The sequence below is a fragment of the Gopherus flavomarginatus genome, chromosome 24 (assembly GCF_025201925.1).
Source record: "Gopherus flavomarginatus isolate rGopFla2 chromosome 24, rGopFla2.mat.asm, whole genome shotgun sequence".
Taxonomy (NCBI): domain Eukaryota; kingdom Metazoa; phylum Chordata; order Testudines; family Testudinidae; genus Gopherus; species Gopherus flavomarginatus.
The window spans coordinates 14006483-14031139 of NC_066640.1; the positions used below are offsets into that span (position 1 = coordinate 14006483).

Sequence of the window (24657 nt, forward strand, 5' to 3'; positions counted from 1 at the left end):
CTTGGAGGCCTCGCCAAATCGCGCGAGAACTGCGCGCTCTCAACGGGACTTCCCGCGCGCAGTCTCATGGGAGCCGTAGTCCCTCTCTTCAGCCCTACCCGCGAGGCCGAATCTGGCTGTTGGGGCGAAGATGGGATCTTGGGCCACATACGGAAGCGAGATGACCTTTAATCCTTCCAGATTCCCCACCCCATCCGCCTCCCGCTTTCTGGATTTAGGACTACAACTCCCAGGCGCCTTTGCGGCGTATTAGCCCTCCCCCCCAGTTCCATCCCATAAGCCCAGGTTACCGCGTTGCATTGTGGGATAACGACATCAAAATGGACAACTCTCGGGATGCTCCAGGTACCAGTGTTGTCTCCGCAGCCCAGCCCCCCCCCCCGCCTGTCTGAGAGAGGCCCAGATCCTGCCCCGATCCCGGGAGGGGGCCCGGCCCGTCGCAGGGGGCTGAGCTCCTGGTCTGGCTCAGGGGTTTCCGCCCCAGTCCGCTCTCCCCGCCCCTCCCCAGGCTCGAGCCCGGCATCAAGTCCAGAGGGGCGGTAGGGCTGGCGGGGCGCCTGCCGTGGGTCTGCCCTCCGTCACAGCCCAGCCCTGGAAGGGAAAAGCCTTTCTCCCGACTCCCCGCTGAGCAGGTCAGCAGCCAGCCTCCCGCCCCCGGCACTCTGGCTGCGAAGCTGTAATTGTACAAGTGAGGGAGGCTTTTAAAAAGTGATTGATACATGCACAGCAGAGCCCTTCGGCTTGGGAGGCAAAGCACTGTCATCTCCTATGTGAGAGTCTCTAGCTGAATATAATAATGCTCTGTCTTTCTGTAACACCTTTTGTTTGACGGTTTCCAAAGCACTCACAAAATGTAGGTCAAGTCTCGCGGCTCTGTCCTGCTAGAGAGAGCAAATCTAAGGGGGTGTCTGCACTGCAAGCACTGCAGCCAGGCTGCCGTAGTGCAGACACTCCAGTGATGGAAGGGTTTCTCCATTGCTGTAGCCTCAAAAGGCAGTAGCTAGATTGATGGAAGAATTCTTCTGTTGCTCTAGCTGCATCTACAGTGGGGTTTGGGTCGACCTAACCATGTTGTACAGGATGTGAAATTTTTCACAGTCTTGAGCAGTGTAGCTAGGTCAAATTCAGTTGTAGATGTAGACCAGTAGTCCCCAACGCCAATGAGCCATGGAGAACCGTGGCAGCAGACAAGCATCCGCCAAAATTCTGCAGACAAGCATCAACGTCAATAGGCGTTGGTGCCAAAATGCCGCCAACAAGTAACATCATCCAGAGGCATCGCCGCCGAAATACTGTCAAAAATTGGCAGCGTTTCGGTGGCGACACCTCTGGATGACACAGCTTGTTGGATGCATTTCGGCGGATGCTCATCTGCCGGCCAGTATGCGGATGCTCTTAGATGCCCCGGCGGGCGCCATAGCACCTGCGGGCACTGCACTGGGGACCCCTGATGTAGACCAACTCTGAGGTAGAGCTTAAAGGACTTCCCAAATGTCCCCTAGTCAGATGGCATAACAGTCAGGAATAGCAGAAGTGGGAACGTGGCTTGTTTGGTTTTTCTCTCTTGCCCCTCCAGTTATTTATAAGCACTCTAATAATTCTCTAGATGATCTCATAAAGGGAAGAATAGGGTTTTATTTTTGATCCCACTTTGTTTCTCCAGGAAAAGCTAGCAGATGGTTTGGCGTTACACCATCTAAATCTGTGAAGATGAATATGAATATCCTTCATCAGGAAGAATTGATAGCACAAAAGAAGAAAGAAATTGAGGCCAAAATGGAGCAGCAAGCAAAACGGAATCACTTGGCCAGCCAACAACCCCCTCGGCTCAATGAGTGCGTAAGAATCATGGGGTTTTGTCACTAAATTTTGTTTCAGAAACCATTACATACATGACTGTGATTTAAAACCCCCCCACAACTTTAGTACAATTAAATATCTTTTAATGCTAGGCAGCTTTCAGTGTCTTCTCTCCTTTCTAAAGTATTGTGCATGGTTGAGCAGCTAGCAACAACAATTAAATATGATTGTTGGTAGCAGAGTTCTAGTATGTTTTACCCGGAGTTTTGTGCCTGATACCTGTATTATGTAAACCTTGTTTTGTAAACTACTGTGGGGTTAGTCTCTAGTGTGGTTTGGTTAGTGTAGTCCTCTGAACAAATGCTGCTCAGGGAAATGATACAGAAACTCCACTAGCAGCAGCCCTGTTTTAGTAGGGTGGGGCATGAACTATATGGGATGCACAGATAATTCCATAATAAGCAAATTCTGTGGCTGTGGAGCTTTAGAAAACTTAGGGGCATTTTGTACAGTGAGAGAGACATAGTCCAAACATTCGACTGGGAGTCAGAAACACCTGAATTCTAACTCCAGCTCTGACCATGACTCATTGCTGGTTTAAGTGACTTACTCAACTTCCTGTTTCACTTTCCAAACCATTAAGTAGGATTACTAATACCTAACGGGGGTGTTGTGTAGATTAATTAGTATCTAATGTTTTTAAAATGCTATATGATTAGGAAGTCCCTTTCCACCTTGAGAGATTAGCAATTATTGGCATTTTATTTCACTCTCTGAGCTACAAGGAAGGACATGAAGCATCTAACCTCGTTTTCTTCTTTTTTTCTATTTAGAGATGAAAGTGGTGAAAGCGAAGCCTCTGTTTCCAACAAATTTGCCAACGATGGCAGCTTTCTCCAGCAGTTTCTTAAGCTGCAGAAGGAAAAATCAAGTACTGGTAAGTTAACTCTTGAGCAACAAGAAGTCCTCCCTCTTCTCCTTTGTGACACCAGCAGCACAAGAGCTTCTCTAAAGGTGTATTTACACTGAAGAGCCCAATGTTAGAGTGCAAACTGTTTGCTAACATTGGTTACTTTAAATACTGAAATAGAAGTAGTCCCTCTAAACTGAGATGAACGTGACTTGGTGAGGCAGTATGTTGTACAGAAGCTTGCATTGCTACCATATGTATTTAACAAGATGTGTTCTCCAGCTTGAAATGCATTTTCTTAACGTTTCCAGGAGACCCTAGTCTTCCTTAAACTCAGCTGCCTGGCTGAGTTTGGTGTTTACCAACAAATACCTGTAAACCTAAAATTAAACACAATTCGCTGTGGTAACCATATTGGTGCCCTATGCAAACTACTCAGTGAAATCAGAAAGGCTACACCAATTTTTTTCCTCCTCTTCTTTTCTAAGAAGCTTCCCCAAGTTCTGGCAACGTTTCTGCAAACACCTCCGCTTCAAGCAGCGGAAAGAAACCCATCCTGATCGGGAAACGTTGCAGCTTGGGCGCGAGCAGCATGGTGAACCAAGTGAAGAATTACTCCCATTCCAAACAGATGCCAGTTGCTAACCGCCTCAGTGTGTTTCAGTCGCCAGATGATGATGAAGAGGAGGATTATGAGCAATGGTTGGAAATTAAAAGTAAGTTGCATCCTATTAAACTGAAGTTCACCTCTTATTTATTTTGCACACAGGTTCAGTTAGGCTATCAGTAAGGGTTCAGATGGGAAACAGCTTGGTTTAATGCTCCTTCAGACTTCAGTTTACAGTCTTTCTTATGGGGAAAAGTTATTGCTTGATGCTTTCTCATTGGAAAGATCTTACTTTCTCATGTGCTGTGATTTGGTACTTCTCAGCCCAGATCCCAACTGGCAGATGTCTGCATCACAAAATATAAACACTATAATTTACACTGATTGGCCATGACAGGGGCTGAGGATTGAATTACTGGACCATGGAGAGTGAACTCCCACCTCACCCTTAGAATCCTGTTCCTCCAGTTTGGGGCTGATACACAATAGTTAGCCAGAGTGGAGAAAGCTCCCACTATCATTGCCTGTGCTGGGAATAGAGGATTATTTTCTCCAGAGCTGTCAAGCCAGCACCTTTCACCGTTACAAAATTCACACTCTCTAAGGAGTAGGGGAGGGGAAGGATGTGTTCTAAGCTTTCCTCCACTTAGTTGAGCTCGCTTAAGGAAAGCAGGCTGAATGGTGCACAATTCTTTTTTAAAAATGTAATCTTGACACACATCTGGTTTGTTTCAATCGTTGAAAATGAAAGGCTCCCTCTTCAGGAGTGGCTTTCTGAACACTAAGCATGTTATGGAGATCAGATAGAAGTGAAGCCCTCCCATCTTTCCAGAGTTTCATTAGGAAATCACCATTTTGGATATCTTGACTGTGAACTTCTTTTTTTACCCTTTAAATCAAGATGGGATCCTTTTTCTAAAAGAGAAGCTCTAGGAATTATTTTGAGGAAGTTTATGGCCTGTGTTACAGGGAGTCAGACTGGATGATCACAATGGCCCCTTCTGGCCTTGAGATCTATGGGCTTGTCTACATTACCTGCTGGATCCACAGACAGCTATCTATACAGCGGAGGTCGATTTATCGCGTCTAGTCTAGACATGATAAATCGACCACCGAGCACTTTCCCGTCGACTCCTGTACTCCACCAGGTTGAGAGGCGCATGCAGAGTCGACGGGAGAGCATCAGCCATTGACTTACCGCAGTGAAGATACCGCGGTAAGTAGATCTAAGTAGGTCGACTTCGGCTATGTTAGTCACGTAGCTGAAGTTGTGTAACTTAGATCAATTCCCCTGCCTGTGTAGACCAGGCCTATGACTCCTTGATTAGGTTAGAACATCAAAGAGAATAAAGAATGTGGCAGCATATCAAATAACAGAAAGTCTCACTTAAATTTTGGGCCAAGATGATCTTACAGAAACTTATTGAGCCCTGCTTCCCAGCTAGTAACTTGAATTTCCATTCATGATGTGTACTAATGGTTTAGAAGCAGTCAGTCTGGGCATATTTACAGACCTTCTAACTAGGCTTTGTTTTATGTGATTTAACAAACTGTGAAATGGTCTTAGTGATGCATTAGAAAGACTACTTTTTGCTATATGGGATCAGCCTTATTGCTATTTCCAGCAGAAACTTAAGCAAAATCTCAGGCAGATCTGCACATAACAGTGTAGAAACCAAGGCAGGAATTAAACATCCCTACAACAACTGGAAAACAAGTGTGGGAGACCAAGTGGCTAATGGGATTGGTGCTAGGATAATGGAGCTTTTTGGTCATTGGGTCAAATCTAGTCTAGGTCAGTGCTGACAAATCAAGCCACTGAATAGCTATCAATGTGAAATTTGTTTGGTCTCTATCTAGTTCCCAGTGAACATGTGTCTTTTGTGGGACTTCCTGTGACACTTGAGATTAATTGGCCCCTTGTTGGCAGATTCATCAGAGAGGCCAAAGGGTAACTTCTCAGAGAGTTAGCTCTCTCCCCTCTAGTAATGGTCCTCAAGGCACACTGGCAGGTGCAGCGTGAGGAAGTGCATGCTCCCACTGCCCAGACTATCTGGTATGTGGATAAAGAGTGACATCTCGGGAGCTGAAATCTGCGCCCTTTCATGAACAATACATTCTTTTTAAAAACAGCCACATTGTCCTCACCCCTTTGAGTGTGTGTTAGAATTGTTAGTAGCTAATTACATAGAAAATTACAACTGAACCCTAAACTAGAAGGAATCCAGGTCTTATATTTTCTCTCATAAAAGGTTCTAGTCAGATCGTTCCTTTCCCACTGGGAGGGTAAGGCCTGAGAACAACTCAGCTTTGTAACTTGTGCAGCTGTGTAAGACTGGATCCCCATTTCATCATTTTTCTCCTCATCCCCATCCCACTCTTGTCTACCACTATGGTTCTTAGAAGTAATGTGCCTGTTGGGTGTGTGAGTTGAACCCCAGTACTGACAGCCTGCTTAAAGTTTTACCCCCAGAGGATGCAGAGACCCGGAAAGTGGTGGAAAAACTGGCCAGGTTCGTGGCCGAAGGGGGACCAGAATTAGAAAAGGTCGCTATGGAAGACTACAAGGATAATCCAGCATTTTCGTAAGTTTGGGGGCAACCTTCATTTGCTAAAGCAGGATATTATATCTCTAGGTGAAGAACCTAGGCCCTGCATGCATAGAGCGGGGGCTTTGTGATCTTCTGGAAGGAGCGGGGTTGGATCTTTATGGTGTCCTTTCCTTCCTATGTTTTCACAAAGTACCATAAGAATACTCTGTGCATCTGGAGAGCCTTCTAGTCATGGATCTCAAAGCACTTTACAAACACCAATCAGTTATGTCTCACTATCTCCTTTGAGGTAGCTGAGTGTTATTGGCCTTGTTTTATAGATGGGGAAACTGAGTTATAGAGAGGAGATGAAGTTGCTGAGGACATGTAGCAAATCAGTAGCTGTTAGGAGGAGAACCCAGGAGCCCTGACTCGCTATGCTCTTGTGGTCTTGCGGATAAGAGTACTGGGGTGGGAGTCAGGAGACCATAGGTTCTCTCCTCTCTGCCTGCTTGGTGATCACTTCCCCATCTGTAAAATGGGGCTAATGTTGCTTAACTTCCTAAAGTGCTGTGAGATTTACAGGTATAAAGTGTTATATGCCAGGGGTTCTCAGCCTTTTCTTTCTGAATACCCCCTCCTCCAACATGCTATAAAAGCTCCACGGCCCACCTGTGCCACAATAATTGGTTTTCTGTAGGGCTGATGTTTGGGGAGTAAGCAGGACAATTGTCTGGGGCCCACGCCACAGAGACCCCCTGAAAGTTACATTGCTCAGACTTTGACTTCAGCCCTGGGTGGTGGGGTTCAGGGTCCTGGGCTTCAGCCCCATGCTGTGGGGCTTTGGCTTTCTCCCCTGGGTCCCAGCAAGTCTAACATTGGCACTGCTTGTCAGACACCCTGACACCTGCTCGCTGTCGTTCCCCGCCCCCTGGGAGTGCCAGACCCCTGGTTGAGAACCACTGTTATATGCTATACAATTTATAAATGGAGTCATTTAAGATATTTCCAGAGTAGTTTATCTTCTGATTTTGTTTAGTCTAGCCTTTTTTTGTGTGCTAAGTGAGCAGAAACATTAACAACTCAAATCATGCGTTAATGACTTTTTTTCTCCCGTCCACTCCAGATTTTTACATGATAAGAACAGCAGGGAATTCCTCTACTACAGAAAGAAAGTAGCAGAGATGAAAAAAGAGAATCAGAGTTTGCAGACGTCCTCTTGTCAGAAAGGTAAATGAGGGGGTCGGGAGCACAACCTGTCCATCATGAAGTGTAGATCAGAAAGTCTTTGTCAGTGTTCTCTATAACTGCTCGTTAGACGTTTTAAGAACCAATCCAAGTGGAATATGCAGCAAGTTCAGTCTTACTGTTGGTCTCTTGCTGCCTGTAAGTAAAGCACTGTCACAAAATGTGATGTTTCGTGGCATCGATCTCTGATGCCGCTATATTCATTTCCTGAATCCTGAGAGAGCCTGATCCTGGGAGCTCTCCACGCATGAAAGTCCCATTGAAATCAGTGTGAGTTCAACACACTGAGAGCGTGCAGGGTTGCTTCCTGTGGAGGAAGAGTATCCTAGTATTTCCCAAACATCTTCAAGAAAGTGAGCTAGAAGAAAGAAGATTCTGCATTGTTTGGTCCTGAAAATGATGTTCCAACTCTGAAAGTTGCTTTACAACTTTACTCTACATGGGTCAAGATGGAAACAAGGTATTTGTTTCTTCAACATTCATTCCTCTGTTTCTGCTGCTTATTCCCTATTGAAAGCCATTACATTCTGCTTGCATCACAATTCCACAGCCAACAGATGAGTTCTTGCAAATTGGGAATTGTGGCTTTAGGTGGAAAAGCAGCAGGAGCAGATGATCTGCCAGTGAATGAATGTCCTGGGCAGTGAAATGCAAAATATTAAATATTTTGGAAAGAAGGGAGTGGCCTGGTGAGCTGAGCATGATTTCTAGGTCAGGAACATCTCTCTTCTAATCCAGCCTCTGGCACAGAATTCCTGTGTGGCCATGGCAAATCACTTAATCTCTCCTCTCCATTTCTTCATCTGTAAAGACAGGGATTAATGTTGTTTACCAGTGCAGGGTATTGAAGGTTTATTAGTTAACACACAGTAGCAATGATTTTTATAGAACTTTTTAGGTCCACAGTGCTTTGAAAACCCCAATTAATTAATCCTGGCAGCACCCTAACAGTTAAGCGGCATTATCCACCCTTTGCAGGTGGGATATTGAGGCAAGGAAATGTGCTGATGTGCCCAAGCCTAGACAGCGAGTCAGGTCGCCTGGACACCCACTCTTGTGCTCTAACTATTAGGTCTTGTTGCTATAGTGCTCTGAAGATGGGAAGTACCTTATAAGGCAGTTGTATGTAAATAAAATACTTTTTGATTGTTCATAAGGGGGAATTGCTCTGACAATATTCGCGGTCAGAGCTTTCCCTGCACAGTGGGACTAGGGCTGCAGTAACTCCCTCCGCCAGGTAAGAGTGGGACCAAGGCTTTCCCCTTTTCCCCTAGACTGGCCAGCAAAAGCGCAACAATGAGAGTAACGCAAACCACTCGCTCTCACATCTGACCTGTCACCCTCATTTCTGAGGGCTGCAATCCTGGCAAAGCTCCCACTGATTATAGAAGTGGGGGCCTTAACTAGAGATGACCGATTGCATTGCGGTTCTCTGATATTGGCAAATATCCAGCACAGGAAGACAAAACTAGCTGCCTTCCTAGGTACGAGAGACAAATATGGGTGTTTGGAAGGGGAAAGCTGCCTTGTGTATTAACCTACTCTCACCTGCCCCCTGGAATGCAGAAAATCAGTGTGTGAAAGTCCTGGCCATTCCCCTGGATGCAGAGCCATCGTGCTAGCTGATACCTCACCGCTTACCCAGTGATATGAACTCTTGACCGTTTGTGTTTCTTTACATTATTCTTAAAAATAAACTACTCCTCTTGCCCTTATTCCACTCTTGGGGTCCGTAGAACAGATAGGCTTTTGACTGTTGGGTGTGTGAGTTGGGCCCAGTATTGACAGCCTGCTTAAAGTTTCACCCCCAGAGGAGGAAGAGACCAAGAACTTTGCTGAGAAGCTGGCCAGGTTCATAGCAGACGGGGGTCCAGATGTGGAAGCTATTGCCTTGCAGAACAACCGAGAGAACCATGCTTTCAGGTAAAGGAAGAAGCCTGCAGCCGAGTATGCATGTTTGTTTGTTTTTAGTAGGGTTTACAGGGGACAAATCCCTGTGAATAAGGTTTAGGATACAAGCTGCAGAATGATTATATTGCAAAGCTGGGTATAGAGCCCAGGAGTCCGACTTCGCAGGCCCCTGCTCCAACCACTTAACACCATATTTCTGCATGTTAATGTGGTTTAATTGTCCTGAAGTCTGATCTTTACTTTTTGCTATTTCCACTTTGCCAGACAGTGCTACCTCCATCGATGCCCTGTGCATTCACTTCTGCAGCAGTCTCTGCACTTCTGTTTCATGTTTCCCTGTGGATGGAACACACTTCCGGAATCTTTTACCCTCTGCTCATTCATGTTGCTCCTTAGACCCGCTGCTGCTTCAATGGCTGCTAGAAATGAGTCAATATTTATTATTTCATCTTCTTTTGTATTAGATATCATGGCACTGGAGTCATGTGTTGCCATCACCTGATCCCTTGCCGTGCATGTTGTATCCCATTTCACTCCCGTTAGTGTCTTGTTGTTGTCTTAGACCCGGATTCTCCAGTGAGCTCTGCATGGGTACAGGGGTCCCTCTGCACAAAGCTCATTGGAGGATCAGGGCATAGGATTGTACATTTTGGGTGCTGGTGCTATCTCCCCTCTACGTCTTGTTCAGCACGTATTACGGTAGCACCCAAAACGTGTATAAATAATGGACACTGCTTTGTGCCGGATAGGTCGCCCCTTTTCCAGTGCAAGCACTCGCAGCTGTCATTCTGCTTATTTCTTGCTACAGGACACTCCTGTAGCTGACCAAGCCTAGAGCCCAAATCACAGCCCAAGACTGCCATTTCTGAACAGAAAATAGTCTAAACAAACTGAGTGGCATATGTTGCTATCTGTTTTCCCTAATTGTGCATTCACTTCCTCCCTTCTGTGGCAATGCACTAGTATTGATTCTGATCCTTTACACCTTTCCCTGCAGCTTCCTTTCACCCATGACTTCCACCTGCTGCTGATACTCACTGCTACTTTGTAGGGTGCCTTAACTGAATTCCAGGAAGAGCCCCTCTTCCACCCTTTGGAAAATTTCTCATCAGTTTATCTGACAGACCCCGTTCCTCACAACCCCCACTTGGAACTGCCTAGTTTTTCTTCTCACCCAAGCAGCTCATCGTTTCTGCCATTACAAGGGATTACAGTAGGTTTCATGGGCGTGAAGCTAGACTCACCAGTTTTTAATTAGCCTGTTCCTTCTTGAAATCTTGGCATTATATTGGCTACCATCCTGCCCTCAGAAGCCCCCCACTCCCTTGTGTTGAGTGGCATATCAGACAGACGTGCCAGCATCTGAGCCACTTTGTCATTTAACTCCCTTAAAGCCCTGCTGGGAATCTCATCTGGGCCTGCTGCTTGGGTTAGTTAATGTATTGCTCATGGAGAGTCTGATCCTGCACTCCACTCTCTACCCTGAAACAATGCCCATTGAAGTATGCAGCAGTTTTGTTTGAGTTAGGGAGTGAGAGGTCACACCTCGGTGAATTTAGAATACAGCAGAGACGTGTACATATGCCTATGTAGAATCATGCCGTTATAGATGGAAAGGGCCTGTTACCTAACTGAGTATGTTCTCCTGCAAGAACGCAACAGTCTCCTGATGAGAGGCTGTATCCAATAATGAACTGATCCACCGAAGGGTGAGGGATGGGGAAGTTTGAAGGGAGTCAAGGTTTTATGTTAAAATACTTAAATTGAAAAGGGGATGGGGGAAGCAGTGGATAAATTTGTAACAAATCTGAGTGTGTCGAATCTGTGTGGCTGTTAGATTGCAGACACTTCCTATTCCTCCCACAGAGATTGAAATAGGTTTTCCCTCCACCCAAAAGGGAAAAGACATTATTTGTGCATGAGGTTACAGCCTATGACAATGAGCTCTGGGTGTGGGGGAGGGAAAGGGTTACATAAGATGACTCTTAGTGTCAGTAAGATGTTGTCTGGTGATTTGAATACTTGAGTGGGAGTGTGCTCTAACCACTAGTCCATTTTTCTCTTTGGTAAGGTGAAGACTTGTCTGTTGTGAACTGGAACAGGCTGTGTGGAGTATAGTGGGCGGACAGGGGTGGGGGCGATTTTGTGTTTCCACTGACAATGTGATCTTGAAAAGGCATCAGATACCTAACCAGAACAACCACTTTCTTACTACTTTTCTGTATTTCTATGGTATTGTAACCATTAGCCGTGGTGCATTTACAAACAGCAGATAAAGCCCCTGCCCCAAGGGGCTCACAAGCTAACTTGCACCACAGGCAAATGGGGAGAGAAGTATCCAGGGGTGAAGTGGAAGAAGTGGGTTTGAAGAAGGCGGGAGGTATTTCCAGGCACATGTCGGGAGGAGAGTTCCTGGCCAGGTCACTGTTAGACCTATCACTAAATTGAACTGTTGCACACCAAGCTTTTTCTTTTTTAAACTTAGGTTTTTATATGAACCAAACAGCAAAGGCTACAAGTATTACCGGCAGAAGCTGGAGGAGTTCCGTAAGGCCAAGAGCAACTCCATAGGGACACCTTTTGTGCCGGAACCCAGCCTGAAACACAAGAGCATTCCTGAGGCCACACCATCGTCATCATCCTCTCCAGCTTCCTCTAAACAGCCGGCTGCAGCCGCTCCTAAAAAGAGGAGGAAGAGCAGATGGGGGCCAGAGGAGGAAAAGGTTGACTTGCCCCCCCCAGAGCTTGCCCAGCAGGGGTTGAACTCTTCTCCCTCCCCATTATCAGGTTAGTGGTTCTGTATTTGGGATTGACTGGATTTTTTTTTTTTTCCTGGTAGCTTGTGATCTGTCCTAACTCAGTTGGCTCTGCAAAACAGGATACCCTGCGAGTCTATCTCTTGTTGTAATCTGCCCAGTCAGCAACCTTCTATCGCTCAGCTATGTCTAGCAGCTAACTCTCCGGGTGTGCAAATCCAGATAAACCACCTTATCTCATTGACAGTGGGGATTGGGATCTTATCGCTTTCCAGTTATCTTTAAAACTCTGCTGAGCTGTAGCTCATTATAGCCTCAGCCTCCATGCTATTTAGGGCTATTTCACGTCAGGAATAGAGACGGTCAGAAAACAAATATTGAAATATGAACTCTGCTTATTCCCCATGGCAGGCTAACATCCTTGGGCAGCTCTTCTATACTCTCTTTGATGATGACGGTCAGAAAAGTAACTGAACATAATCAGCTTTGCTCCTGGCTCTAAGGCATTGGCTCTCAACCTTTCCAGACCACTGTACCCCTTCAAGAGTCTGATTTGTGTTGTACCCCCAAGTTACACCTCACTTAAAAACTTACAAAATCAAACACAGAAATACATAATACACTATTACTGAAAAATTGCTTACTTTCTCATTTTTACCATATAATTATAAAATAAATCAATTGGAATATAAATATTGTACTTACATTTCAGTGTATAGTATACAGAACAGTATAAACAAATCATTGTCTATGAAAGTTTAGTTTGTACTGACTTCGCTAGTGCTTTTTATGAAGCCTGTTGTAAAATTAGGCAAATCTTTAGATAAGTTGATATACCCCCGGAAGTCCTCTGAATACCTCCAGAGATACACGTACCCCTGGTTGAGAACCACTGTACTAAGGGATGCAAGCGAAGCTGCCAGTTTCCAATTTTTGGTTTCCAGGGCCTATTTCAAGTCATGGGACTGCACGCTGATCCAGGATTGTGATTTCTCTCTCAGGACAGCATGCTGCAGACCCCTTTCGGGGTGCAACTCAGATCAGATAGGAGAGGACTCTTTCCAATAGAGGCACTCTTACTGTGCCTGCAAAATTTAAACGCTTATGTCCTATGTATGCATGTGTCGCTAGGTAATGAGTCAGATGGTGAGCTGGCTATGTGTACGTGAATGCATGACTTTCAAGTGCAACTGATGAATGTTGGCATTTTTCAGGTGCAGCTTAAGAGCCTGTTTTTGAATACTTTGCCTGTCTAGTGTGATGAGGGGAAAGGATGTGGCTAGGACAGAGAAAAAGAGGAAGAAGAGAACAGAGATGAGGGAGGTAATGGAAAGAGAAGAGCCAACAAACTACAGGAGGGGTATTGATATGACTATAGAGGGCGGAAGTATTGTCCTCTTTGCAGGAGGTAATAATAGGGCAGATGAAGTGGTAAGGATAATAGAAGCTCTACTGTCTTTCTGAGCTGCAGAGTGAGTTCACAGTTGCATATGTTCAGCCTGTGGAATTCACTGCCACAGCAAGTCATTGGGTCATGTACTGTGGCTGGGTTTTAAGAGAGACTGGATAATTGCATGGCCATTGATAATGTTGGACGGCCAAGATAAAGGGCAAGTGTAGTGTAGTGTCAGCTGATGGCCACAGGGATCAGGAATAGAGCTGGTCAAACATCCTTCCTCAAAATGTTTTGATCAAAAACCCTGTTTCCATTGAAATCTAAGCATCTTGGAAAAAATGTTGATTTCAACAAAAATTCCTGGAAGGGGGGATATTTTGAAACAACAAATGTTTCATTTTGGAAAACTTCATTTAGAATTTTATTTTTGGGGTTTTTTTATTTTTACATTATTTTACGACATCAGTAATGGTTGAGATATTTTATTTTTAAAATCACGAAGGGCAGCCGCTACTTAGCACTCATTGACACATCTTATCTTTTCTAGATGAGTGTCTCCTGTTTGTGTTGTAATGAAACAGTTTAGCACTGATACAGTTTGGAATTAAAACAAATTTTAAAATGTCAAAATCCTGCAAAATGGAAATTTTGAGTTTCAACCAGCTCTGTGTGGAGGGAGATGAGATACCAGGCTAAATGGACCACTGGTCTGATCTTATGTTCCTTTTCCTAGTGAGACAGAAATCTAAAGTGTGTAAAAGCCAGGCTACGTGGGTTGTCACACCTTCGTTTATCTATTTTATTACATTTTTAAAAAAAAAAGTTAAAAAGCCAAAGCTGGGCAGATGCTGTCATAATAAAATAAGTGAATTCCTGCCTTGCGCATCATGCTGCACTTGGGGTCTGATAGAATCTTACAGCTGCACATTCCTTTGTGTCTTCCTGCTAAAATCATTTGCTTTTTCCTTTAACCTCTGTGTTAGCTTCCTCTTAATTAGACAGGTGGCATGCTCACTTTCCACAGGGCATTGTGTCAAGTAAAAGAAAAGATGGCAATCTGCCAGTCATAAGAAACTGACCTTTAACACTGTGGTAATGCTCTGCAGGGAAAGTGTTTATTGGTTCAGATGGAATAATCCTCTTCTAGAATTAACATCTTTAACTTGACAGATGACTAGAATACCAAATTATAGCCATGGCCCTGCTGGAGTTAGAGCCGCAAAACGTGCTTTAGATGATTCTTGTCCATGCCTCCTCAGCCCCATCTTCTTAGCAAATGTTGCTGCTTTGGAGCCTTGGACAGTTAGGCAAGGACTGTTTATCAATTCTCAGGCCTGGTCTACACTGCGGGGGGGATCGATCTAAGATATGCAACTTCAGCTATGAGAATAGCATAGCGGAAGACGACGTGTCTTAGATCGAGTTAGAATCACTTACTTTGCGTCCTCGCGGCGATGGATCAACGGCTGCCACTCCCCCGTCGACTCCGCTTCCGCCTCTCGCCATGGTGGAGTTCCAGAGTCAACGGCAGAGCGATCAGGGATCGATTTATCGCGTCTACACTGGATGCGATAAATCGATCCCCGATCGATCGATCACTACCCAGATCCGGCGGGTAGTGTAGACATACCCTCATTCATTCCCTGTCAGTTTTCAGTCTTAAATCAATATCATGCGGAGTGGAGAGTGTAGTATGGCCCTTTTGGACAGATATGATGCTCCTCTTACATATATTGATGTTTACACACTTAGCAGCTTGTATACTACAGTGAGTGATGTATTCAAAATGCTGAATAGAACAGGGATGCTATTAATTAGTAAAGTCTAGGGAACTACAGGAGAACTCATGAGTGTCGTCTGGGCAGGTCTGATGCTAACTTTGGATTGGGGGTGGAGCACTGTTTTGGATCTGTCTAGTTATAATTAATATGATCTTCAGAATACTGAGTCAAGTCAGGCAGCTAATGGTTCCCTTTGGCTGTGGAGTGATTGCACTTGTAGTGAAAGGAAGGGGAGACATCCTCTCCAGGCATGTGGATAGGGGTAAACTTTACGGCAGTCTTCCGCTAGATGCTGCAAATATAAATTGCACCATTAACCTTGTAGTGGCCAAAGCTAATGTTTTGCAAGACACACTTTTCCTAGGATGAAAGCAGCAATTTTTCCCAGACTGAGGAGCAATTCCTCGTCTTTTGCCTGTTTGCGTGGCACTAGCGATCCCAGGATAACTCTAAGTCCCAGGGTCCAGTTTCAGGTAAGTATGCTGACTTTTGCACAATGTACAGGTTGATACAAGTTGCCCAGGCAACTGTCTTGGCTTTGTTCTACAGTAGTTTTCCCACCTGCACCAAAGACTTTCTTCCTTCTGTCAACTTTGCCTGCTTATAATATGTGTCACTTTGAGGGATTTTTTTAATTAGCCTTGGTGCACAGAGCTAAACATGAACAATAGGTCTTTCAGCATGTTGTTGTCATGTTGGCCTGGAGCTGCAAGGTCATATGTTGGTTCCATGAAACCGGGTGTACAGTTTTGGTACAGAGAGGAGCAAAGGCGTGTACTGTATGTCTGGGATGGAAAGGAAGATGCCACTCTGTCTCACCTTTCTCCTTTTAGTGCTGTCCCTGGAGGCGTGCCGACACATTGGCCTCCCGAGCTGTGTTGTGCTCTTAGTTCTAGGTGGCATAAACTCTCAGGCTAAGTCAAATGGCTGCTGACCTTCTCTGTGACGGTCATATGGATTTCTTCAGTGTAGCCAAAGAAAGGCTTTCTGTTCCTTGAGAATCGGGCTGACCATGTTTTTGGGGCTGCCACTAAAGTGTCCCAGTCTCACAAAGGACATTTTGAGCCTGATTCTCCTCTCACCAGTCTTCCCTCAGTGACTTCAGTGGAGCTGCTTCTGATTCTCACTCGTGCCTGTGAGAAAAGAATCATGTGCTGTATTTAAAGGGCCTCTGTCCAATAATTTTAGGCATAGATTTGTTTTTTTATTTGCTGTTATTTCACTGGGAATTGAGGGCGTACTCAGTACTCCACAGAGCCCGTTTGTCTCTAACTGTCTCTTAGAAAATCTCTTGCCATGTTTCTGCCTAACACAATATACACACTTTGCTCTTGAGACTGATTATAGGAGTATCCAAGTGCTCTCGGCCATATGAGCATGAACCGCTGGACTGCTTTATGTTCTTGTTTGGAGGCAGTGCTAAGGACGCCATTTTCCAGATCCTGACATGCTTGGCAAAAGCCATGTAGGGAAGGGGATAAAGCGCTTTGATCAGTTGCCCTAAGTGAGAGTGAGAGAACTGGAGAGATGACCCCTGGGACCTAATTACCATCTGCACAGACATTTGGTGTCATGAACAATGATCCTATTATTATCAGGCTTCATAATTAATTGATAGTGAATAATTAATAAAGCATCATTTAGCCATAGCCTGGGTTCTCATTAAATATGAGATTCTTGTAGCCACTAGGAAAAAATCCTTCCCCCTTGTATTGAAAAACATAATGTACTTTCAAGTGCAGGGTTTGTGTGGGGTTTTTTGCAATCCTTTAAATATTTAACTGCAACTCCTAGATATTTAAAATGGGAGCTGTCAGCCCAGTTAGTTAGAAATACACTAGCCTTAAAAGTTGTTCTTCATTGTAAATCTTGGCTTCCCTGCCCCAAGAATGTTTTTGTTTGTTTTTTTATTGCTGCAGAAATATTTTCTTAAAGAGAGAGCATCATACAATTTTAAAATGCCCCTATGAACGCACAGCACTGAATGGCCATTCAAAATCATCAGGGCCCTGCCCTACTGATCTTAAAACCTAATTGCAGGGCCTTTCCAATACAACAGCAGGTAAAATAATTTCAAAACAGAAGCTTGAGACCCAGGTGAAGCAGAACAGGGACACTAGCTGAGACTTAAAATATGTCTCCTCTTTGAAGGCAGGAGGTCTGATGTCCTTGGCAATGCCCCTTCTGAAATCTGTAGCTGAGAAATTAAACATGTAGTAGGGAGTGGTAATTTCCAAAAAAGGTGTGATCATTTATCATTCTGAATGACTGACAGCTCTTCACATAGTAAACACAGCACATTTACTGCATAGATGTACTGAACAATACACTGACAGGCCCAAATCTGCTGGGCACTTAATGCTGTAAAATTAAATACCAGTTTCTTTGTGGTAGAGAGATTCATAAAGGAGCTTAATGAGAAGAAATAAGCTTAAATTAAGAGAGGGTAATGTTAGCCTGCTTGAGAGAACAGACTTCCTGATTAGTGTGATCTCCAAGACTGTGGAATAGTTTCCCAAGGGAAGCTGGGGAATATCTGAGACCAGAGAGAACAAAGCCCTGGAGAATATAAATGTAGGGAACAGTTCTGAGTTGGCCAGGAGGTGGAGTGTGACCTAATGAGTCTTTTTCTTTTGAGAGTCTTTAAAGTTCTATTGGGTGTTGTTGTGCAGCTTAGCATCTTAATGCTGGAGTTATGAAACAGACTGTAAGATTTTAACAGATAAGATGTTGGGATGTGGTTCCTCTGTTTTGAACAGCTGGCTCAGTTTTTTGAAAATCTTTTAACATTTGCTTATTTCAGTTCAGGACCTCAAGGGTCTTGGTTATGAAAAAGGGAAACCAGTTGGACTGGTGGGTGTGACAGAGCTCTCTGATGCGCAGAAGAAACAGCTGAAGGAGCAGCAGGAGGTAATGCCAGGAAATGATTTCTAAGCTAATTTGTGCAGCAGCACTTTGCATTGCAGCATGGTTGGGTTAGGGGAGGAAACATGGGTGGAGATAGACAATGGAGATTTTCCCAGGGGCCGAACAAACAAAACCTTTTGATTCATATTGAATTCGTAAGTATCAGATGATGCTGTAGTCAGCAGAAATACCTTCTAGACCATAGGGGGACATGAGCAAAATCCCATCTCCCCACTAAACAAAAAAGTGTTCTGCCTGTGAGCTCACCTTTCCTCTTATATGCTATCCATGTGGGACTTAATTCCCCTTCCAACTAAAGCCCAGTGTCTGTAAGGCTTGTTGTGTCATTTCTCTTCCCTGCTGAGATTTGTGTTACTGTAGTTCAGAGGATCATAACTGGCCACTTCTGGGATCCTGAGGGCTGCATTTAAACTACAAACTACATAAAAAGGGAGCTGCCTGCATTGTTAATATATGGGTGCAGCTCTCAAACATGCCAGCAGGGGATGCTCCTGTTTGTCCTGAGCAGTAGGCTGTTTGCAGTTTGACCAGGGCCGGCGCTTCCATTTAGGCGGCCTAGGCAATCGTCTAGGGCGCCAGGATTATTGGTGGGCGGCGTTTTGCCGGAGGGGGCGGCAGGCGGCTCCGGTGGAGCTGTCGCAGTCGTGCCTGCGGAGGATCCCCTGGTCCGCGGCTCTGGTGGAGCTGCCGCAGTCGTACCTGCGGACAGTCGGCTGCTCGCGCGGCTCCGGTGGACCTCCAGCAGGCACAACTGCGGCAGCTCCACCAGAGCCCCGGAGCAGCCGACCATCCGCAGCCACAACTGCGGCAGCTCCAATGGAGCCGCGGGACCAACGCGCGGGTCTGCGAAATTGCCATGCGCCTAGGGCGCTAAAACCCCTAGCACCGGTCCTGAGTTTGACTCAGCATTGCCTGCTGGGATTTGTAGTCTTTGTGGCCTGCATTTCTGTCTCATAGCTAAGGCAGCCATGTGCTATATTGCATAACTTAGAGACCTCTCTGTGTCCACTCTGCTGCCTACAGACTGGCTGCCTCACTGAACAGGCTGCTGTTTTGCTTCCCTAGATGCAGCAGATGTATGACATGATCATGAAACACAAGCGAGCCATGCAGGATATGCAGGTGATGTGGGAAAAGGCGGTTCAGCAGCACCAGCATGATTACGACAGCGATGAGGAGGTAGACAATGAACTGGGGACATGGGAACATCAACTTCGACGCATGGAAATGGACAAGACACGAGGTGGGTGGGAAAGCCGCAGCACTCGATTTTCTCTTGTTCTGCTGCTGTGCTGAGATTTCCAAGGAATGGAATATGAGGTCTTGTGGCTAGAGTCAGGACATTCCCAGTTCTGCCACTGACTCATTGAGTGCCCTTGGGCAAGTCATTTAACCTCTCTGTGCCTTGGTTTCCCCACCCATAGAATGGAGATAACACCCACTTCACATGGGATTGTGAAGCTTAATGCTTTGTAAAGCACTTTGAGAGCCTGAGGTCAAAGGTGCTGTAAAAGGACACTCTTGATCATTACTATGTTTTTTTTTTTCTCCCCTCCGTGTCTTGAGCAGAGTGGGCCGAGCAACTGACTCAGATGGGCAGAGGGAAGCATTTCATCGGAGACTTCCTGCCACCTGATGAGCTGGAGAAATTCATGGAGACGTTCAAGGCATTAAAGGTGAAATGAGCGACAGTTTCCTAGGCCACAGTGGAACTCTCCAGCAGAAATCTGACCTGTCTGGTAGCACTGAGGGAAAGAACTCAAGCATTTTCAACCATCTACCACAGTAGGCTGCCTGCAGTTCTGTGAGACACTTACTAGTATAGCTTCTTTGCAAGTGAGGTTTTGGGGTCTTTTTTAATGCTTTAAGCCTGTACAGGTTCTCCATCCACTTGCAGAAATGTCTGCATTTGGTGCTGAGCCTCTTGGCATCAGCCTTTGGAAAGAGCTGGTGTCCTGATTCAGCACAGCTATGTGAAGCTGGTGTTTTTCCACCACTGGCGACTGAAGGAAAAACAACTCCATCCCCCAAGGGTCTTGTCACTGTAGAAGAGAGGGGCTGATCTGTTTTGATCCACGAGGAAGCCCGGCTGGGCTGGGTGACAAAACAGCACGTCAGCAAGGGGGAAAGGGCATTAGTGACATTACAGGGAAACAGACAGAGCTTTTAGACTGCTTGCCGACAAGTCCGCAGTTACAGTGTCAGAGCAGGATAAGCAATCGCTAATACCAGGCAGGGAAAATTGGAATTTTTAGCCAGACAAGTGTAATAAGGCAAAAATATAAAGCCTATGCAGAGTCCTTGACTCCTGCCAACTCATAGTTGTACAGCTTGCTGCTGGCATCGTTGATAGTGTTCTTTTGTAGCCAGCACTGGAGCTGGGGCCCGAGGTAAGATCTCTTTTTAAATAAGAGCCATCTTTGGAGCCAGTCCAGTGAGCAGCTTTCAATTCAGAACTCTAATATTTCTCAATTTAATCTCAGAGCTGCACTCCCTGCGCCTTGCAGATTACATTTTGGACTCTGGGTGGCTCTGCCATGCTGTATCGTTTCCCTGTTTCCTCCCCTGTGTTGCACTAGCAATGGGATCCCAAGAAGTTTTGTTAAAATTATTAACTGTCCCTGACTGTTTGCCAGGCCTACACTAATCTCCCCTGCATGGTGCTTTCCCTGCAGTGTAACTCGTGTTGCCTTTTGTTGCCCTGCAGGAAGGTCGTGAACCAGATTATTCTGAGTACAAGGAATTCAAACTGACCGTGGAGAATATAGGTTACCAAATGCTGATGAAGATGGGCTGGAAGGAGGGTGATGGGCTTGGCTCCGATGGACAGGGGATTAAAAATCCAGTCAGCAAGTAAGCAAAATGCTGTATTTTCCTTCTGTTGATTCAGTCCTTCTCTGTCAGGTAGGTGTTGATGCTCCCATCGCAGCTTGTTAGAAGTAGCTGGAACAAATGTGGCTGTAGTTCATCATTTGGATGGTGCATGGAACCTTCTTAATAAAGAAAAAAAAATCCTATAGAGGCTTTTTTGGTTCCAGAATTAGATTTGTTACTTTGCACAAGATAGATGACCTGTGATCTGAGCATGGGCCAGGAACTTCTGAATTCTAACCTTGACTCTCTCACTGACATCCTCTGAGACATATATTCTGTTACTCAGTTTCCCCATCTTTAAAATGGGGGTAGTGCTTACTTGCCGCACACAGGCCATGTGAGGATTGATCAATGTTTGTAAAGTGCTATATGTGATTAAATGTCCAATGCATGCCTTATGCCGCTGGAGGACTCTGATGCAGACTTGCTGCTCTCTGGTGTTGCTGTTTATCGAAGGCAGTTGCCAGGAGATGGTACGGTTCCAACTGCTTTTCAAAGCCACGTCAGTACCAAGCAGAAAGCTTGTGTTTCATGCCATCCCTCTGGACATCAGTCTGTTTCCTTACTCAAGTGTTTTTGGGATAATAAAGAGTGATTGCATCCAAAGTGGATCAGAATGACCAGCTGTTTGTGGTGTATGCTGGACTATAGGGAAACTGAATATTGATGATGAAAGCAATTAAGACTGTTTCCTATCCAGTGGGTCCTTTATAAACTACAGTTGTGCATATCTAGTGGAAAACACAGACGAAGTGTCTCTACAAAGCATTTCAGCTCCTTTCTCTCAGGAATATCTATTTGGTGAAGTGGTGAAATCAAGAGCTGTAGGGAGAGATTATTGTGTACAGATTAATGAGGTTTCCACTGCCCCTTTCCTGAATATGCTGCAGGGAGCAATCCTGCACTGCACTGAGTTGGGCAAAATATGACTTAGACCTCAGAGATGACAGAGTCTGCTATGACTTGGAGAGGCAAGGGAGCTGTCTGATGCACAGGGAAGAAAACGGATTTATCTCCCAGTGACCTCCTTCTGTTTAATGCTCATTCCTTAAATAAGCAAGGTCCAGATCATTGCATTTGGTCACCTTGACTGCCAGAGGCTATAAGAAGCAGGGCAGGGGATCCTTCACTAGAGAGACACCCAAAGCATTGAGAATTATCCCTGTTACAGGGTTAATTAACCCTTTGTTTAACTAGAGCTGTATTTACGCTGCAGCTTCTCACTACAGCAGTGGAGTTTGCTGTTTGAAGGAATGAGATTGCAATGTTGTAACAGCACTGCACTGTTCTAAACTCAAAACCTGATTGCTGCAGGTCTGTCTTTATGGGTTGCATCCCACAGGCAGTCCCTTAGTCTTGGTCTCTGTGCCCTGGTTAGAGAGGACAGATCGTAGGAGGTGGTGGGTTCTTCTGATTCGCAGAAAGATGACCTGTTAGCATCTGCTTAACTGGAAAAGGGTTGTTGTTGTTGTTGTTGTTAAACAGGGGTACCACTGCAGTGGATGGAGCTGGGTTTGGGATTGATCGTCCCGCCGAGCTATCAAAGGAAGATGACGAGTATGAGGCGTTCCGTAAAAGAATGATGTTGGCCTACAGGTTCCGACCCAACCCTTTGGTGAGGTGACTCCTAACACACTTCAGACGTAATGAAGCTTAAATAGTGTCTCTGCCCATATCCTATAAGAGGGAGGAGGGGGGACATATTAGTGCTCAACAATATTTTACCTTTACAGCCAATTTTGCCTTGTGTAAAAAGAGAGAGGACACGGTATAGCCCTTCATCTTCAAAGTGCTTCCAAAGTACCGACTAATCTCCACAGCACCCCTCTGAGGCAGGCTCCGGCTAGCCCGGGGACCTAGGAGTTGGGACTCTGAGGCCTCATTCTCCTTTGTCCTTCCCATTGTGCAGTGATTTGCATAATATAAAGTGGGTGTAAAATAGTTCCAAATGGGGTGTTGGGGTTTCCACTGCCTTGATATTGATGTAAATAACTGCACACGGGGCAGAGCCATGGAGATCCATACCCCAAGAGTTTATTCCCAGCTCTGCAGTTGGCTCACTCTGCAACCTGAGGCAAATCACCTGCCTGTATTTGTTTTCCTATCTGTAAAATAGAGATGCTGCGTCTAACCTACCCCTTCACCTCAGGAAAGGGTGTGTAGAATGTGAGACTCAATGTTTTTAAAGCACTAGAATTGTGTCTTTTTATCAGAGGATAGTCCTAAATATCCCCAAGAGTTCCATTTTAATAGAACAAATAAAGTAACAGTCATAGGGAAATGACTGTAACAATTCACACTAGGAGATTTTCCTTTTGGTTCTGTTCTTGTGTTGAATCAAATCATGAATACCACAACACCCCTGACAGTCAGCTCTCCTTTCTATTATTTTTAATACAAAAGTTCCTGCATTTAGCTGGAAGCTTTGTGTGCCAAGTATAAACACTGCACACAAAAGAAGCTGATGGTTTATCCTTGAATATTCAACATAAAACATGCTGGGAATCATTCTTTTTGTGGCAAAAAGCTTATTAGTTTGCATGTGACTATGCATTACATCCAACAGGCCAGTGCACTTAGTGTTGCATTCCATTTGTAATTTTCCAGAGGAAACCTCAGATTTCACCCCTCGAAACCTCCTGTTTCAGTGGAGTCCTCCAATTAATATTAATTAAGCTCACATGGTCATTGTTCTGTTCAAGTTGCAATTTTAATTGATCTTCTGTTGTTGTTCCCTTTTCTACAGAACAATCCGAGGCGACCTTACTACTGATAGTGTTTTCAGGACAAAGTATTTTCAATACTGTTGTAATTTTACTGTGAAATGTTACAAAACTGCATTATCATCCTTTTTTGCAAATGTTGTAAAATCTATTAAAGTCAGAGTGACATCTTACACCCAGAACAAAGGCCTAGAAGCCCACTCACTGCACACTTGAGTGCCATGACAACTGCGTCAGAACAAGGCCTGGGATGGTATTCAAAAGGAGAAGAAAGCAGGTGAGAACAGAGGTTTTTGTACGCTGCTCTCCAGTACAGAAGGGGAGCACCAAGGATACTAATGGGAGTAGTTCAGGGACTCCATTGGTTTATTGCTCAGTGCCATGTTACTTGCCAAGAAATACATTTTTTGTGTTTTTTGCATTCGCTGCTCAGATATGCAGCCTATGCTGCCTTGGCCGTAGCTTTATTGAAAATATATATGAGGCAGCCCCCTTTATCCCCAAAGGTGAGTATCAGTTAGTGGACTAGCCTTTTCCCCTGAAGATCTGAGTTCAAATCCTGTATTAAGTCCCAAGTATAAAGAGTCTGGCCTCCAGCTGAAACTGCAAACCCAGTGCCTATTTGTTTTATCTCTGCTTGGTAGAAGACACAGTCTTGAGCAATGCACAGAGCTGCACTGTGGGGGATTGAGGCCTGCTGGGGAAACTTGCCGAGCGCCAGTTCCATAAGTCTCTTACTTTTCTGAACACTAAATTCACACACAACTTTCAGCAAAACAAGAGGCCCACCGATCCTTTCTGTGGATGTGGGTGGCAGAGAACCAGTCCTTCAAACCTCAATTATTAAAGGGCAGTGGATTTTTATTGGTCTGTGAAACACCGCTGCATTACAACTCTCCTCTGCTCTGGCTGTAAACAAACACACCCATCTGCCCCCCAGCTTTTTATCACAGACTGATCAGAAACAGTGGCCTTGCCACAGGTTTTTGTGGGTGGACATATAGCCCCATGGTGGGATTCTTTCAAAACATCTCAAATTGTAAGATTTCTTTTCCCCCTCCCAATGTTTGTTGTTTGCCCCCTCTGCCCTGATACCAAAATCTTACCATTTAGTATGTGATTCACTTTTTTGTTAACCTTTCTCAATGATGTAGAGTTAATGGCTTGGCTTTCAATAAAAAATAAAAACAGA

The 24657-nt window shown here is 45.0% G+C and overlaps 1 protein-coding gene across 2 annotated transcripts; it reads left to right on the plus strand.

Moving 5' to 3' along the window:
* The first annotated feature begins 247 nt into the window (after positions 1-247).
* Positions 248-24657, plus strand: SUGP1 (SURP and G-patch domain containing 1). 2 transcript variants are annotated; one of them, XM_050934055.1, is made up of 14 exons: positions 248-345; positions 1664-1835; positions 2634-2737; positions 3199-3426; positions 5779-5902; positions 6975-7078; positions 8896-9019; positions 11493-11794; positions 17744-17850; positions 18934-19111; positions 19438-19544; positions 20576-20721; positions 22228-22357; positions 23489-24657. In XM_050934055.1, exons 1-14 carry the CDS (start codon positions 321-323, stop codon positions 23513-23515), a joined length of 1878 nt encoding a protein of 625 aa, XP_050790012.1. In that variant the 5' UTR covers positions 248-320; the 3' UTR covers positions 23516-24657. The 2 variants fall into 2 exon arrangements, with proteins under 2 accessions (XP_050790012.1, XP_050790014.1); XM_050934057.1 differs by having other exon boundaries at positions 3202-3426.

Excerpts from the sequence above, each read along its gene's own strand:
- SUGP1 (XM_050934055.1), top strand. The coding sequence starts at position 321 with ATGGACAACTCTCGGGATGCTCCAG. Across the intron at positions 9,020-11,492 it reads CGAGAGAACCATGCTTTCAG|GTTTTTATATGAACCAAACA; the intron begins GTAAAGGAAGAA and ends TTTTAAACTTAG. Across the intron at positions 22,358-23,488 it reads GGTTCCGACCCAACCCTTTG|AACAATCCGAGGCGACCTTA; the intron begins GTGAGGTGACTC and ends CCTTTTCTACAG.